The sequence below is a fragment of the Ovis aries genome, chromosome 3, assembly GCF_016772045.2.
Source record: "Ovis aries strain OAR_USU_Benz2616 breed Rambouillet chromosome 3, ARS-UI_Ramb_v3.0, whole genome shotgun sequence".
NCBI classification, from domain to species: domain Eukaryota; kingdom Metazoa; phylum Chordata; class Mammalia; order Artiodactyla; family Bovidae; genus Ovis; species Ovis aries.
This window is the reverse complement of record NC_056056.1, coordinates 85,592,679-85,607,481: the sequence shown is the minus strand read 5'-3', so window position 1 is coordinate 85,607,481 and position 14,803 is coordinate 85,592,679. Positions and strand designations below refer to the sequence as shown.

Sequence of the window (14,803 nt, the reverse complement as noted above, 5' to 3'; positions counted from 1 at the left end):
AGGAGGCAGGTCAGGTGGTCTGGTATTCCCATCTCTTGAAGAATTTTCCAGTTTGTCATGATCTATTGTTTTTTTCCAATAGTCATGTATGGATGTGAGTGCTGGACCATTAAAAAAAGCTGAGCACCAAAGAACTGATGCTTTCCAACTGTGGTGTTGTAGAAGACTCTTGAGAGTCCTTTGGACTGCAAGGTCAAACCAGTCAATCCTACAAGAAATCAATCCTGAGTATTCATTGAAACCTGATGCTGAAACTGAAGCTCCAATATTTTGGCCACTTGATGTAAACAGCTGACTCATTAGAAAAGACCCTGATGCTGGGAAAGATTGAAGGCAGAAGGGGACAACAGAGGATGAGATTGTTGGATGGCATCACCGACTCTACGGACATGAGTTTGAGCAAGCTTCTCAGGAGTTGGTGATGGACAGGGAAGCCTGGCATGCTGCAGTCCACAGGGTCACAAAGAGCTGGACACGACTGAGCAAATGAACAATAGCAGTTAAGGATTTGTTCTTTGGAACTCTCATAGGTTGGAATCCTTGTTCAACCACTTAATGATTGAGCAACCTTGGACAAGCTACACTGAATTTCCCTGTCTTTATTATATCTACCTTACCTAAGAATTATATAACTTGTACTTAACAGGGGTCCTAGCATACATAAATGCTCAATTAAAAGTTAGCTGCTGTTGTTGTTCAGTCACCCAGTCATTTCCAACTCTTTGCAACTCCATGGGCTGCAGCATGCCAGCCTCCCTGTCCCTCACCATCTCTTGAAGTTTGCCTAAGTTCATATCCATTTCATCGGTGAAGCCATCCAGCCATCTCATCCTCTGATGCCCTCTTCTCCCTCTGCTCTCAGTCTTTTCCAGCATCAGGGACTTTTCCAATGAGTCATCTGTTCACATCAGAGGATCAAAAAGCTGGAACTTCAGCATCAGTCCTTCCGAGTATTCAGGGTTGATTTCCCTTAAGATTGACTGGTTTGATCTCTTTGCAGTCCAAATGTTAGCCACTTAAAGTTAAATGAGGAACTTTTTTCTGTTTAACTTCACCTTATTGTTTCCAACCCAGGGCCACAGCCTGGGTTGGAAAGTTTTTCATCTTATGTGGTCTTTAGTATTATAATTTCCTTTTAGATTTCCATTATCTTCCCCTTGATAAGCATGTTTGCTCCTTCCTCCCAGTCACAAAGTTAGGCAAGGTCAAGCTGGGGCTTAGGCACCAGTGGAGACAACCCTCTGTAAAGATAACTGCATGTGGGAGATTGACTCTGCTGGATGAGGTACTGAGAGGAAGGGGACAGAAAATACAGATTCCTGTCCTTGTGGAGTTCAGAGTCTAATAATCTCTTCACAAATGAAAAAAAAAAAAAAGGCAGGATCACCACAAAGTGCCCCCCCAACTCTATGACAATTTAGTTCTAAATGGATAAATGATACATAGAAGAGATGTTAACTGCTCCATTTTATAGAATAAACAAACAAGGACCAGGCCATTAAAAATTTTTTTGGCCACACTGTGTGACTCGAGGGACCTTAGTTTCCCAACCAGGATCGAACCTACACCCCCTGCAATGGAAGTGCAGAGTCTTAACCCCTGGACCGTCAGTAAAACCCCTCAGGCCATTGTTAAAGGACTTACTCGGGCTTCTATAGCTAATGAAGGACAGAGTGAGGCCATGAACCTAAGATGTCTGACTCCAATCCTCCACTCCTACCCCCTCAGCACTTTTCCATCTAAGGGTATGGAAACCAAAATGGAAAAGAGCTTTCTATGAACTGGAGTGGTTACACAACTGGCATACAGCTCTGCTAACCACATCTCAGAATGTGAAATGTCTAAGAAAAAAGGACAGCTAAAGGATGGAAAAAATTTGGGGACTTTGGTGAAAGAAAAGCCATTTCATTAGAATAAACTAAAAAACAAGAAAGGGAACTCTTCAACCTAGAAATAGTCCATCTGCTAAAAAAAAAAAAAAAAAAAAAAATTCTATCAAATCCAGACAGACAGAACTAAGATTGCAAGGCACTGTTTTCTATGATCTAGTTGACATCTTTCAAAGTCCTATAAAAGTACTTTACAGAGTAGAAATGTATCAACCTCTATACTTTCATGAAGTAGTCAGAAATAGGCAGGCAGTCTTCATACTAGTGAGTTTCTTGAAAACATAGTCATTAGGAACTAAACTGTTTTCCGACCTTTGCCATTTCCCAACAGAATGATGAGGGGTCTTGACCAAGATAATATTTGTTATTCAGTCACTGTCATGTCCAACTCTGCCACCCCATGGACTGCAGGACGCCAGGTTTCCCTGTCCTTCACCATCTCCCGGAGCTTGTTCAAACTCATGTTCATTGAGTCAGTGATGCCATCCAACCATCTCACCCTCTGTCATCCCCATCTCCTCCCATCCTCAATCTTGGCTAGCATCAGGGTCTTTTCCAATGAGTTAGCTTTTCACATCAGATATAAATAAACCAGATATAGTATTAAAATCCGTATTACAGCTTCCAAACTCTCTATTCACTAAAAAGGGTCTATATGTACCACATCCTGGGTGCCTATGAGATCTGAATTTATTATGATAGGTATACAAATATACATAATTTATATATATCCAATATTAAAAGTAAAGTTCTATCATATGCTTCTTTTAAACTAATAGTTAAATTTAACTTTGCCTGCTTCTAGAACTTGTAAAGGCTTTTATCAATGTATAGTGAGCCAAGTCTTTAAAAAACTGTCCAGACAGGTTGAAATAATTTGAATCACCAACTTGCTGGATCTTCTATTACCTGAGCTATAAAACTTTTTATCTGTATAAAATTCACTTGTATTGCTGAAAGATTCTCCAAGGAGCAGCTAAATATGGATTTGAAACAGCAATGACTGAGTCGTGGTGGCCTATGTGTCCTTTCCAAGAGTCAATGCCATGACGATGCCGAGGCATTCTCAAAGGCAAGTGCCCCACCTTTCCTCAAGATTTATGAGCATCACTGAGTACATATGTATTTTTTCATTTGCTAAGTAGGTCAGATGATTGTTCTCATTTTATACACAAGAAAACTTAAGTTCCTTAAAATGACCTGCTCATGGTCACACAGTTCATTAGGGACACAGTTTTCCTAGTAAAGTCTCTCTCATTTAATGGAGCTGTTCTTCAAAATGCCTATGCTCAATCCTTTTCACCTCTAGACAGCGAGATTTTTTGTGTGACCACAAAGTCTAGATTTTTCCCAAAGCCACATAGCTTCAGGGAAAAGAAAACAAAAAAGTTCTAACTCCTGAGCTTTTTTGCAAGTCTCAAAAGTTAGGATCTGGTATGGTATGTCCTCAAACTCAAGAAAGGTTGATCCCTGGAAGTGCAGTTTTTAAGATATCCAAACCTAATACTGAGATGTACTAACACCATTATCCCCTCCCCTGCACCACAGCAACCCAACCCATATCCAGGGCCCATCCTCCCAACCTAAACAGGTGATTGGTGACATTTGGGAATCCCATGGAATGGAACCCCTATTGCTTAACCACCGCCTCTTCAGCTAGCTTTAGGTTGGGAGGAAAAATTCACCTAATCCAATTTACCTAATAAGGTCTGTCACATGTGGAGGGGGATGAGGGAAGAGGAAATGGATTAAGGCAGTCAAAACATAAAGGAAGTCAAATTTCCAGCTATAAGATAAATAAGCATAGCACAATAAATATAGCACTGCTGTACACTATACAGTAGTTGAGTAAAACATAAGAGTTCCCATCACTAGGAAAATGTTTTTCCTAATTTTACTTTCTATGATATAATGTATATTCACCAACTTACTGTGGTATTCACTTCATGATGTAAGGCAAATCTAACACTATGGTGGTGATAATCATACTGGAATTTACAAACAACTCATGGTGTACCTTGTACAATATTATGTCAATTATAATTAAAAACTTTCCTTAAAAAAAGGATTATCACCTGAGAATTCATAATGCAAAATAAAATGTTGGGTGGCCTAATCCTCTCCTTTATTCACTTAAGACAGCTACAGAAGCAAAATTACTAGGGAATAACCTGATCAATTTAAGAAACCTATCTGGATAACTCAGGCAAGAATAAAACTGTTACTCAGCAACAATTTTACTTTTTTTTGAGGATAGGAATGGGAAGTACCCTGAGAACAGCTGGGTAGAACTGCTCACTTAGTTCCCAAGTGCGGCTGTAGGTTGGGCCTCACCTGTTGCCTGGATTTTCTGGTCAGGCTCAAGAGATGGTTGGGACTGGATACCTTATTTGGTACTACATGGCGCTAGAGTTAGCTTCCCTGCCCTTGCAGAACAGCAGGACAGCAGCCAGGACCCACATGGGTTGTTTGGGAAGCTGAATCAGGCAAGTGTGCACTGAGATCCCTGAAGCCACCAGTTTTGCTCTGCAGACGGGAAAGGCATGGGCTATGCTCTCGGTTCAAGTCCCACTGTAGGCAGAGCTACTGGATGGGCTACATAGCATCCTATGTACTCTGGTGAGGTTCCCAGGTCAAGCAGGGTGAAGACTATACTGAGCAATCAGCAGGGCTGTTAGTTTCTCTACCTGTGTGCAATGGGAGAAGCAGCTCTAAAGCTAGTACAGCTCTTTTGTTTGTTATCTTTCCTTTTTTTTTAAACTGAAGTATATTTGATGTTATCCCCTTACTGATTACAACAGCCCCTTTCCAAAAGTGGTAACTGCTGGGTCAAAAAAGAAACAGAAAAAATACCACAAATAAATAAAACTATTTTTTTTAATGCCTTTTTGTTTTTATTTTTGGCTATACTGTGTCTCTGTTGCTGCACGCAGGCTTTCTCTACTTGTGGCGAGCAGTGGCTACTCTTCGTGGCAGTGTGCAGGCTTCTCATTGCAGTGGCTTCTCTTGCGGTGGAGCACAGGCTCTAGGTATGTGAGCTCAGGAGCTGGGGTACACAGGCTTAGTTGCTCCATGGCATGTGAAATCGTCCCGGACCAGGGATCCAACCTGTGTCCCCTGTGTTGGCAGATGGATTCCTATCCACTGCACCACCAGGGAAGTCCTAAAATAGTATTCTTTAGCAAATCATGTCATCTAGCCTAAACTCTACATTGTATCAATGTGGAGTCAGGTCTCTCCTACCTCAGTCTCTGCCCTTTCCTTTATACACAATCACATGCTCACCTGCTTCTCACTGGAAGAACATCATGGCCCGTGACCCGGTTCCAGGTTACAGATCAATCCTCCGATGTGTCACACCTGGTGGCAAGTATGTTGAGGCTGGGGCTCCAAAATGCTATCTCTGTACATTTTCTAGAATTTATAAACCATGTGGTCTTCATTCGCACATAATGGAAACATTACCCCAGAGCAGTTCTGCCTTCCTCAGAAATACAAACTAAGGAAAATAACAAGTTTTACTGATACTGACACTAAAATGTTTTGAACAGAAACTGTAGGAAGCAAAGGGTGATTACACAGCAGGAGTAAGTACAACAGGCGACAGAACTATTTAGTCTTTCTGGTCAAGTGGTAATTTCAGCACAAATATAAGCAGTTTACTGAAAGATACAGCATTAAATAAACAACCATATGAGAGGCTTTTGTAGGACAAGTCTGATTTTGTGTTGGCAACAGTACTATAGATATTACTTATTCTTATAAAAGTCTAGCAAGAACAGCTCTACCATGATTGAGGTCACTGACATTTGCATCAGTCCTACTATACTGTATTAGGCAGAAATAGCTCAGGCTTTATTACTGTATCACACAAGTGCCTAAAACAAAATGCATTTGCATTCTCATCCTGTAACCCAGCTGGGCTTCTCTGGTGGCTTCAGTGGTAAACAATCTGCCTGCAATGGGTTCACTCCCCGGGTTGGAAAGATCCTCTGGAGAAGGAAATGGAACCTACCCCAGTATTCTTGTCTGAAGAATTTATAAACCATGGACAGAGGACCCTGGAGGGCTACAGGCCATGGGGTCATAAAGAGTCGTATATGACTTAGCAACTAAACAACAAACTAGACCTTTCTGGGACAGACCCCCCTGCCTGTCTTCTGAATGCCTCTTATTTGCAGAATAACTTGAGCGTCCTAGGCCTTCCTTCCCCAAGTTCCAAACAATAAATTTAATCAGAGAAGTGAGAAAACACAGAAACAAAGGAAAACGGTCAGGCAAGACAAAATAATGACAGCTCAGCCATTAAATGATGTCAAGGACCTTTAGCTTCCCCTCAAGAGCTATAGGTAATATTCTGAGCGATATCCTTTGAACTGTTCTGCAGATAATGAAACCCTCACTAGGCGGAAAAACTGTAGGCTATCCACCAGCATGTAATTCCCAGGTGGGCTGGAACCACAAGGTTGCTGATGCTGACTCTTGATTACCTCACCGGCAACCAATTAGAAGAATGCCCATAAATTGAACATATACCCTGCAACCCTCTCCCTCACCCTGTCTTTCAAAATCTTTCCCTGAAAAGTCATTAGGGAGTTTGGGCTCTGTGAGCATTAGCTGCCTGGACTCTCTGCTTTGTGCCCTGGAATAAACTATGTACCTTCTCTCAGCACAGGCCAGTGTCAGTAGATTGGTTTTAATGTGCGTTTGAGTGGATCCAAATTTGATTTGGTAACAATATTAAATAAAAGGCCCTCTGAAGAATTTATATACTACATAAAATTTTTTGCTTTTGCTTCTATTATTGTTTTCTATAAATATCAATCTCACTGAATTCCTCTTCAAGACTTTGAAACAGCTATAGTTAGTATACAGGTGAAAATCTAAATAAAACTGAGTCAATTGAGTAAAATCACCTCAAGGAAACTTGACTACATTCACTAATATGTCTTCCTGAAGGCTGAGACTCATTAAGTCAGGGTAGCTCGAAACATAGTAGAGTCCCAGCAGAACCAGAACTGAGCAGCCAGTGCATCATTTTGGTTTAGGAACACAAAGAAATTCTAGTTTCTGTTCATGGAATCATCCTTTCCCCATCTCAAATCCTTCCCTAACTGCTCATGGTGCTCAAGACCCGTCTCTTCTCTGGCCCGTGACCCACCCTGACCCACAGCCCAGGGTGACTGGAGAACAGTAGCTGACAGCCACCACAGCAATAAAACCGTAAGCCAGATCTGGAATTACATCTGCTGGTGGGGTGAAACCAACCCACATTATCCCCACCCTTTTCTCAACATACCTAACTAGCTGCGTTAAAGTGAAGTACTGCATAGGCCCTTGTTTAAACTAAACAATTGCTGGGCCAGACTCTCTTTTTCACTGTAGTAAAATACACATAATTTAAAACTACCATTTTAACAATTTAAAAATGTACAATTCTGTGGCACTTAGTACATTTACAATGTAGTTAACTAGTACCACTATCTAGTTCCAGAACATTTTCATTATCTCAAAGGAAATCCTATACACATTAGCAGTTAATCTCTGTTCTCCCCATTCCCAGTCTCTGGTAACCACTACTTTTAACCATTTACCAGAACAATTAATAGTTTGGGCTAATACAGCTAATACTGTATAATCAAAGCAGCCTATGCTCATAGCAGTTTCCTTATGCTGTTTAAATTAGGGTGACTTTAGTTCACCTGAACTTTTTAAATGAAGCAAATCTATGCTTTAGATTACTATGGAACAATGTTCTACACTCAAAATTTTCTTCTAGAAAGGGAATATCACTGATTACTAAGAAGCAGTTACCCAGCAACCTATCCCTGCAGAGAACAATGTAAAAACATGAAATATAGTTATTGACCCCATTTAGTCATTCTTACCCTCATCTCTCAGTTCAGTCCTAGAAAACATACTGTTTAGATAATCAACTCACTAAGATGCTGCTAAGTCTCATGCCAGCTACAACTGCAAATAGTTTTTATTTGGTAGGGTAATCCCTCAGCAGGAAGGTAGGGATTTTAAAAGGCAGCTTATATTCTGTAACCCACTTCTACAGATTTATTATCAAATGTTTCATGGGATTTGGCTATGGAATGGAATTTCAGTATTAAAAAAAATAAACTCAAAGCTACCATTTCTTTTTAAAAATATTTACTTATTTGGCTGTGTCAGGTCTTAGTTGCAGCATGTGGGATCTAGTATCCTGACCAGGGATTGAACCCAGGCATTGGGAGCATTGAGTCTTAGCCAGTGGACTACCACTACCAGGGAAGTCCCCAAGCTACTATTTCTTAAAAGAGCAGCTGTAGAACCTGCTCTTTCATGTTCTCTTAAAAGTTGAAATATCACAAAGGCAAGACTGTTGTTAAGGCTCAGGAAAGAGGGTGTGTCACCAAAGCGTACACAGTGGTGAAACCCAACTAAACTGTCAGAATCATTCCTGACAGCAACAGAAGAGGACTGACATACCAGGGCAAGAATCAGCAAGGTCCAGCCTACCACCCCACTTATACCTGAAGAGTCTACTTGTTACTTTGGTGGGGAGAAAGCACTAAAAAGAATTCATAGGTAAAGTCAATACTACTTAAAGCACATGTAAATTAAATAAGCCCTGTCAACCATCCACAGGTTTGTCTCCTAAAATCTTAGGCACAAAATAATCTGTAACACTGACATCCATCTTAATTTTCAGAGGGCAAGGGAAGGAGACAACTATTACCCAGACTCACAAGTTACCTTTTAAAATTAAGACATCTCAATTTTACAACAAATGTAGAAAAGTATTTATAGAAGAGGGGGAAAAAAAGCTTCATTTATTGTAAAGTCAGGTAAACTTATGTATACAGCACAGTACCATACATTTACAGAAGTTCATTCACAGGTTACCTTCAACATAACTTACTGGGTTCCATAAGGATCTAAAATACTTCTAGACTGAATTTAAAATTTCTAGATCTAGAGGGCTAAAGGGACATTAGTCCACTGTTGTCAAAATGCAATGAGAAATGTTAATGTATGCTTAGTTTCCATCAAAACTTTCTATTCAACAGCTCTTAAAACTTTTTTAAACCCCTGCATCATTTCTAAAAGGATTAAGGCAAACTGCTTTTTTGTTAAAATTCAAAATAAAGCTTTTTCAAAAGATCTAAATGGAACTTCTATATACAAATTTGTTTAAAACTCTCAGAAGCAAGAGATTGGCTATTGCCAACTATAGATTTCATAGTTACTCAAGATAGATAAAACATATTCTCCCTTCTATTAAGGATGAAAATAAAATGCCTGCATCAGTTTTCTATTATTAAAAAACTATGAACCTGGTAACAGATGTGTTATAGTATAGTCTCTCAATACCATGCTTAGTCCTTACATCTTACTTGCCTATGTAAAAGATACGTTTTGTTTCTTAAAAAAAAAAAAAAACAAAACAAAAAGATCCAGTGGGAGAAAGAATGTTTAATAAATGGTATTGAAACAAATAGCTATCTGTTTGGAATAAAAATAAAATTAGATCCTTATACCTTGTACCATGTAGAAAAATACATATATTACTGATGGATTTCAGAGTAAAAAATAAAAATGCAAGTACCCAAAATTCTACATACAAATTTAGGGAGTTCACAGACTCCCTAAAGCCCATCCATGGATCTCAGATTATCTAGAAGAGGAATTGTTAATTATAACTTCTATCAATGCCAAATACTAGATGTGTTTTCAAGATCAAGTCACATGCAACAAATGAAGATGAACACATTAACTCATTGTTGTAACTTTATAAAATTGCCAAACTGGAACTAGAAACAGAGGCATGTCAATACAAATGGACAATGACTTAAGAAAAAAAAAATACACCAATTTAAATAAGTTTGAGTGCATACTGTACAAGTGTATCCATGTCTGTTAGCCTTTCAGAAATATAAAATCAGCTAAATCTGTAGTACTTAAAATTTAACATATGCAATGTTATTCTCAAACTTGATTAAAATACTTAATAAATACATGTTTAATATGAATAACTGCAACATACTTCAACATCTAAACATATAATAGGAATTCTATAATATTAAAATGCAATACTTTCACCTGCATTAATCTCATACACAATGGAAAAATACTTGCAGATAATTAGCATTAAGAATGCAAATATATTTTCACTGTGGAAGAAAAATAAGATTAGAAATCATATATTTGTATAATCTACAAGAAAGCTGTAGATAGTCCACATTATGATATTCTATGTTAAAATGAAAGCAATATTTAAGTTTACAACAAATTTACTCAAGGCAAAATATTTATTACAGAACAAAATCTTAAATCAAAGCAAGGCAACATTAGATTAACCATTTTACTTTCTTTTTTAAATGAAGTATAGCTTTAAAATTGTAATAAAGGTAAAACATAAATTCTAACATGCTCGTCTCTTCTTATAAATGGGATGATGTAGAAAAGCAAAGCTTCAATGTATAGGGATTGGAACCATCTGTAAAATTAAAAAACAAAGTTAACAGTTTCCTTCATCAAACTTTCATGATAAAATTGAATTAGCAGAGTAAATTATTTCACTTTTTTATAGTATTTGAAGAAGGAAAATTTCTATGTAAGGTAAGGAGAAGATTACTTTCATTCATACCTACTAGCAGGTGAGCTAAATGAAGGCTGGAATATTGTCCATTTTACATTCCTATTGTTCTAAACATCATTTGACACATAGGATGCACTCATAAATGTTTAAGTGAATTAATCATTAATTAATGATTAATTAACAGTATAATCCAGATAAACAGTATCAGGATAAGGCTTATCTAAGTCCATTTGCAAAACTCACGTTGCAGAAAATATCACCAATGGTAATCACTCTATAAAAGTTAATTCAAATATAGTTTGGGAAATGGAATAAGATTGGAATATAAAAGAAATGAGCTGAAAAAGTTCTAAGAGAGTTAAGTACTAAATCTGATCAACAGGGCATATAAATTTTTAAACTGCTAAAGAAAAGAAGGGGTGGTATAATCTACAAAAATACTTTCATTTTATACATTCTTCTTTAACTTTTCAGAACAAGCAGAGATAGTTCTTCATCAACTGATTATACAAAGAAATAATTATGTTATCTTAATGTACCAGAATTTTAGTGTTTAAAAAATTCCTATAAAAGTACATACATCAGCAAGCATTAGCAAGACACTGCAGAAGATTTAAAAAAAAAAAAACTGTACCTGTCTTCAAGGAGTTTACTATTAATATACTATATTTTGAATATATCTCAAATATGCATATAAAGTCTTACTTTTTAATTAATACTTACTAATTATTTACTAAGAAAATTTTCAATCATGAAAAAATATATGGATCAGTATAATGAACACCTACAAAGCTTCATTAACCATCAGCATCTGGCAGGCTTACTTCATCTACCTACTCTCCATATGCTTTTGGGGTGCTGGAATATTTTAAAGCAAATCCTAGATATGTTACTCCATCCATAAATGGATGGATGTAACTACCATCTTCCCCCCACTACCATTCATCATCACTCCTAATAAAATTGGTATTAATTATTATTTACTTAGAAAGATAACATTTCAACACCCTATAGAGCCAGGAGCTCAGTAAATTATGCAGCATAAAGCTTCAAAAGTTAAATACTTGTGTATTCTTTGCACTGTAAAAAAAGAGGCCATTTACCATCATAAAGAGAGTGACACTTCATTTGAAACAAATTAAAATAATGTGGGATACCATTTTTCATCTATTATACTGGTAAAAATCGAAAGTCTGACAACACTCAGCATTGGTAAGAGTGTTGGGCAGCAGGCATACACCACAGGTAGTAAACTTGTGTAACCTTTTCCAAGGACAATCTAGCAACATTTACCAAAACATAAACCTTTATGCTCTCTATGAGGAAACTGCCCTACAAATATAAAACATGCAACTATTAGGATGTTTATTGTAGTAGTAGAAAAAACACAATTAGAAACAAGCAGTATTCATGACAGGGGAAATGGATAAATCAAACTGTGGTACATCACTACTAAAAACAGCTACTCTGTGGTGGAAAAAAAAAGGGGGGGAGGTATTTTTACACATGCTGATACAGAAACAGTTCCAAGACATATTAAGTGAAAACAGCAAGGCACATAATAGTATGTATAGAAGAAGCATTTTGTGTAAGTTTTAGAAAGGTAGATATACATACTGGAGAGGAAGAATAAAAGGAAAAGACAGAAAGGTTAGGGGTTATAGAAAGCTTTATCTTTCATTTTGTACCAGTATGTACCATTTGAGTTCTTTAACTATATATATTTACTGCTTTCTTCTAAAAAGGTCAACAGGATATATGGAAGTCAGTCTCCCAGCGGGCCCCAATGCTCTGTACCTCCTTGCATTCACAGCCCTGCATAGCCTCCGCCTACACTGTATCACAGTCGGTTGGTGTGACCACCAGATCACAGCGTAAGTGCTATCATGGGACTCCCAGTAATAGGTTACGAAAGGCACTGTGCCTTCTGTTTTGTTGGTCTTTCGCTTTCATCTCTCTCTCACTCATTCAAAAAAGGCAAAAGAGCTACCACGAAATGGCCAATATGGTTTGACTGTCCCTACAAAGAAACACACGAGTGAGCACGGAACTGGATTATCCAGTCCCCAGTCATAAGACTTAAAATGATTGCAGCCTTATGAGACCAGAGCCAGACCCACCCAGCTAAACTGTACACAGATTATCAATTCTCAGAAACAGTAAGATAAATAAAGGCTTGCTGTTTTAAGCTGCTAAATGTTGTGATAATCTGTTACATAGCAAAAGGTCACTAATATAAGACTTATGAGGGGTTGTGGAATTTATATGCCTTTATAAAATTTGAACTTCTATATTATACATACTATATTAAAAAAATAAGAAATGATCCCTTTAAATTATCGTCAATGTTTGGACAGTGACTCCCACTGAATGACTATGACACGATTTTACTTACTTGGGACTCTTATCTGATAGTGGTTTAGTGCTGTGAGGGCTTCTACTGCATCAGTTTTGCACTCCCATTCTAAAAGCCCAGAAAGTGTTTTGGCAGAAGCTAAAACAATACAAAGAAACACAAATCCACTTGTTATTTGCTTATCATCAAATTAACCGGGAAACTTAAAAAAAGGGAACGTGCACTTACGTTTTGCATCAAACACTTTATATTTGATGAATGTAAGAACTTCATGGTCATTACACAACTGTCAAAGAAATGTAAAACTCCATTAAAAAAGGCCAAAATAATATTCCTACCTTTTTTGCCCCCTCCCACAGAAAGTAAACTTTATGGTAGCATTTAAACTTTTGAGTATGGCATGAATGAATTAAACCAAATTTTTTAGATTAATAAGCTACATGAGAAAATCAATTAAAATGGTGATATCCTATAAACTATGTATATAATTTTAGTGCTATACAATAAAGCCAAGACTTGTAACTGAAATACATATTCTCACAGCTAACCAGGGTTTAATTGAGTACCTAAGGTGGGGAGTGGTGTTCTGGAAAAATAAATTCTTTTCTGTAGCATTTCCTGCAGTTGGGAGAAAATGCAGGGATATATGAAGTTCTGTTATCGGTGAGATTTAAGGACATGATAAAAGAACTTTATAAATGCAGGACTACGCATACCTCATTCTAATCCCAATTCTCAAAAATATTGAGCCACAAAACAACAGAAGACCAATGAAGGATGGAGGCCATAAAAGTAAAATGGTCAAAGAATGAACTGTATTAAGTACCAAATTGAACCCGAGTCTCCTGCATTGGAGGCAGACGCTTTAACCTCTGAGCCACCAGGGAAACAAGTTAAGAAAAATACCAATAATATCAAAAGCAGAAGATGAACAGTGAGAGACTTTAAAATGATGTTAAAACATCACATATTTTAAAATAAGAAACAGGAACATTTTACACAATTTACATTTCAGTGCCTACCTTTGTGAAGGTCTCTTCTGTGACACACAATGGAACATTATAGTAGTGCAGCACACAGGAGGGTGGTTGGATGATATTCTTAGATGCTTGGCCAGCACTTGTAAAGCGATTATTTTTGCTCATTGCAAAATCCTTGTAGCTACTTGTACCATCCTCCAGCTCAAATATTTGACTTGGAACAACTGAATGTTGTTTAGACACACTAAAGATTAGAAATCAAAGAGGTACAGAACATACCTTTGTTAGATAAAAGCAGCAAGTTGGCAGTCTCAAACTGTTAACATATATGCCTGCATCAATCCTAATAAAAAAGGCATATGCAGCTATTTAAATACAATTTAAATATTTACTATTCGCTATTTTTAACATTTATTTAATATTTAAATTTAGTTTGAGTTATAATCAATCGCTCTTACACGTAGAAAAACCTACTGAATATATTTTCATATTAGAAAACAAATAAAAAATTGCTCATTTTAACATTTTGCTTTGATTATAAAACTGTATAAGTAATACACAAAATCTAAATTATGTGATCTGAAGTGTCTAAAATGACACCATTTTATAGCTGCTAGTTTCAAATGTGCCCTCAGTTACATTAAAATATTCTGAAATGGAAATTAATATCTCCAATAAAAAGGATAAATGTTTTTTAAATTTACCACTTAAGATAAATAATTACCAAACATTAAGTCTTTTTCCAAACAATTTGACATTGTTAAGATGTGTGACAGCTCTTTCTACAGCATACTCATCGCCCATTTCTACCAGTGCTGTACCAGGAATGGTCTTCATAAATTTCACCTGTAAGTACAAAATTCCCAAAAGGTGAACATTTAATTATCTTTAACAGTAGCAGAATTTCTAAAAGACATTATAAGTGGTTGATGTCAAGAAAGAAGAACACCTGGAATCTTAACTTTTTTCTGCTCTTCTATCAGACACT

At 37.0% G+C, this 14,803-nt stretch overlaps 1 protein-coding gene across 3 annotated transcripts in view; it reads right to left on the bottom strand.

Moving 5' to 3' along the window:
* Positions 1 to 4,760: 4,760 nt before the first annotated feature.
* The window catches only part of HNRNPLL (heterogeneous nuclear ribonucleoprotein L like), a 42,580-nt gene continuing 32,537 nt past the window's right edge, over positions 4,761 to 14,803 (bottom strand). For all 3 annotated transcript variants that reach the window (XM_060412256.1, XM_015094428.4, XM_042246263.2), the window contains 5 exons: positions 14,540 to 14,661; positions 13,858 to 14,059; positions 13,064 to 13,121; positions 12,875 to 12,973; positions 4,761 to 10,377 (listed from right to left, as the gene is read on the bottom strand). In XM_060412256.1, the coding sequence (XP_060268239.1) occupies positions 10,322 to 10,377; positions 12,875 to 12,973; positions 13,064 to 13,121; positions 13,858 to 14,059; positions 14,540 to 14,661 (537 nt within the window). In that variant the 3' untranslated portion in view covers positions 4,761 to 10,321. The remainder of the gene's footprint in view (positions 10,378 to 12,874; positions 12,974 to 13,063; positions 13,122 to 13,857; positions 14,060 to 14,539; positions 14,662 to 14,803) is intronic.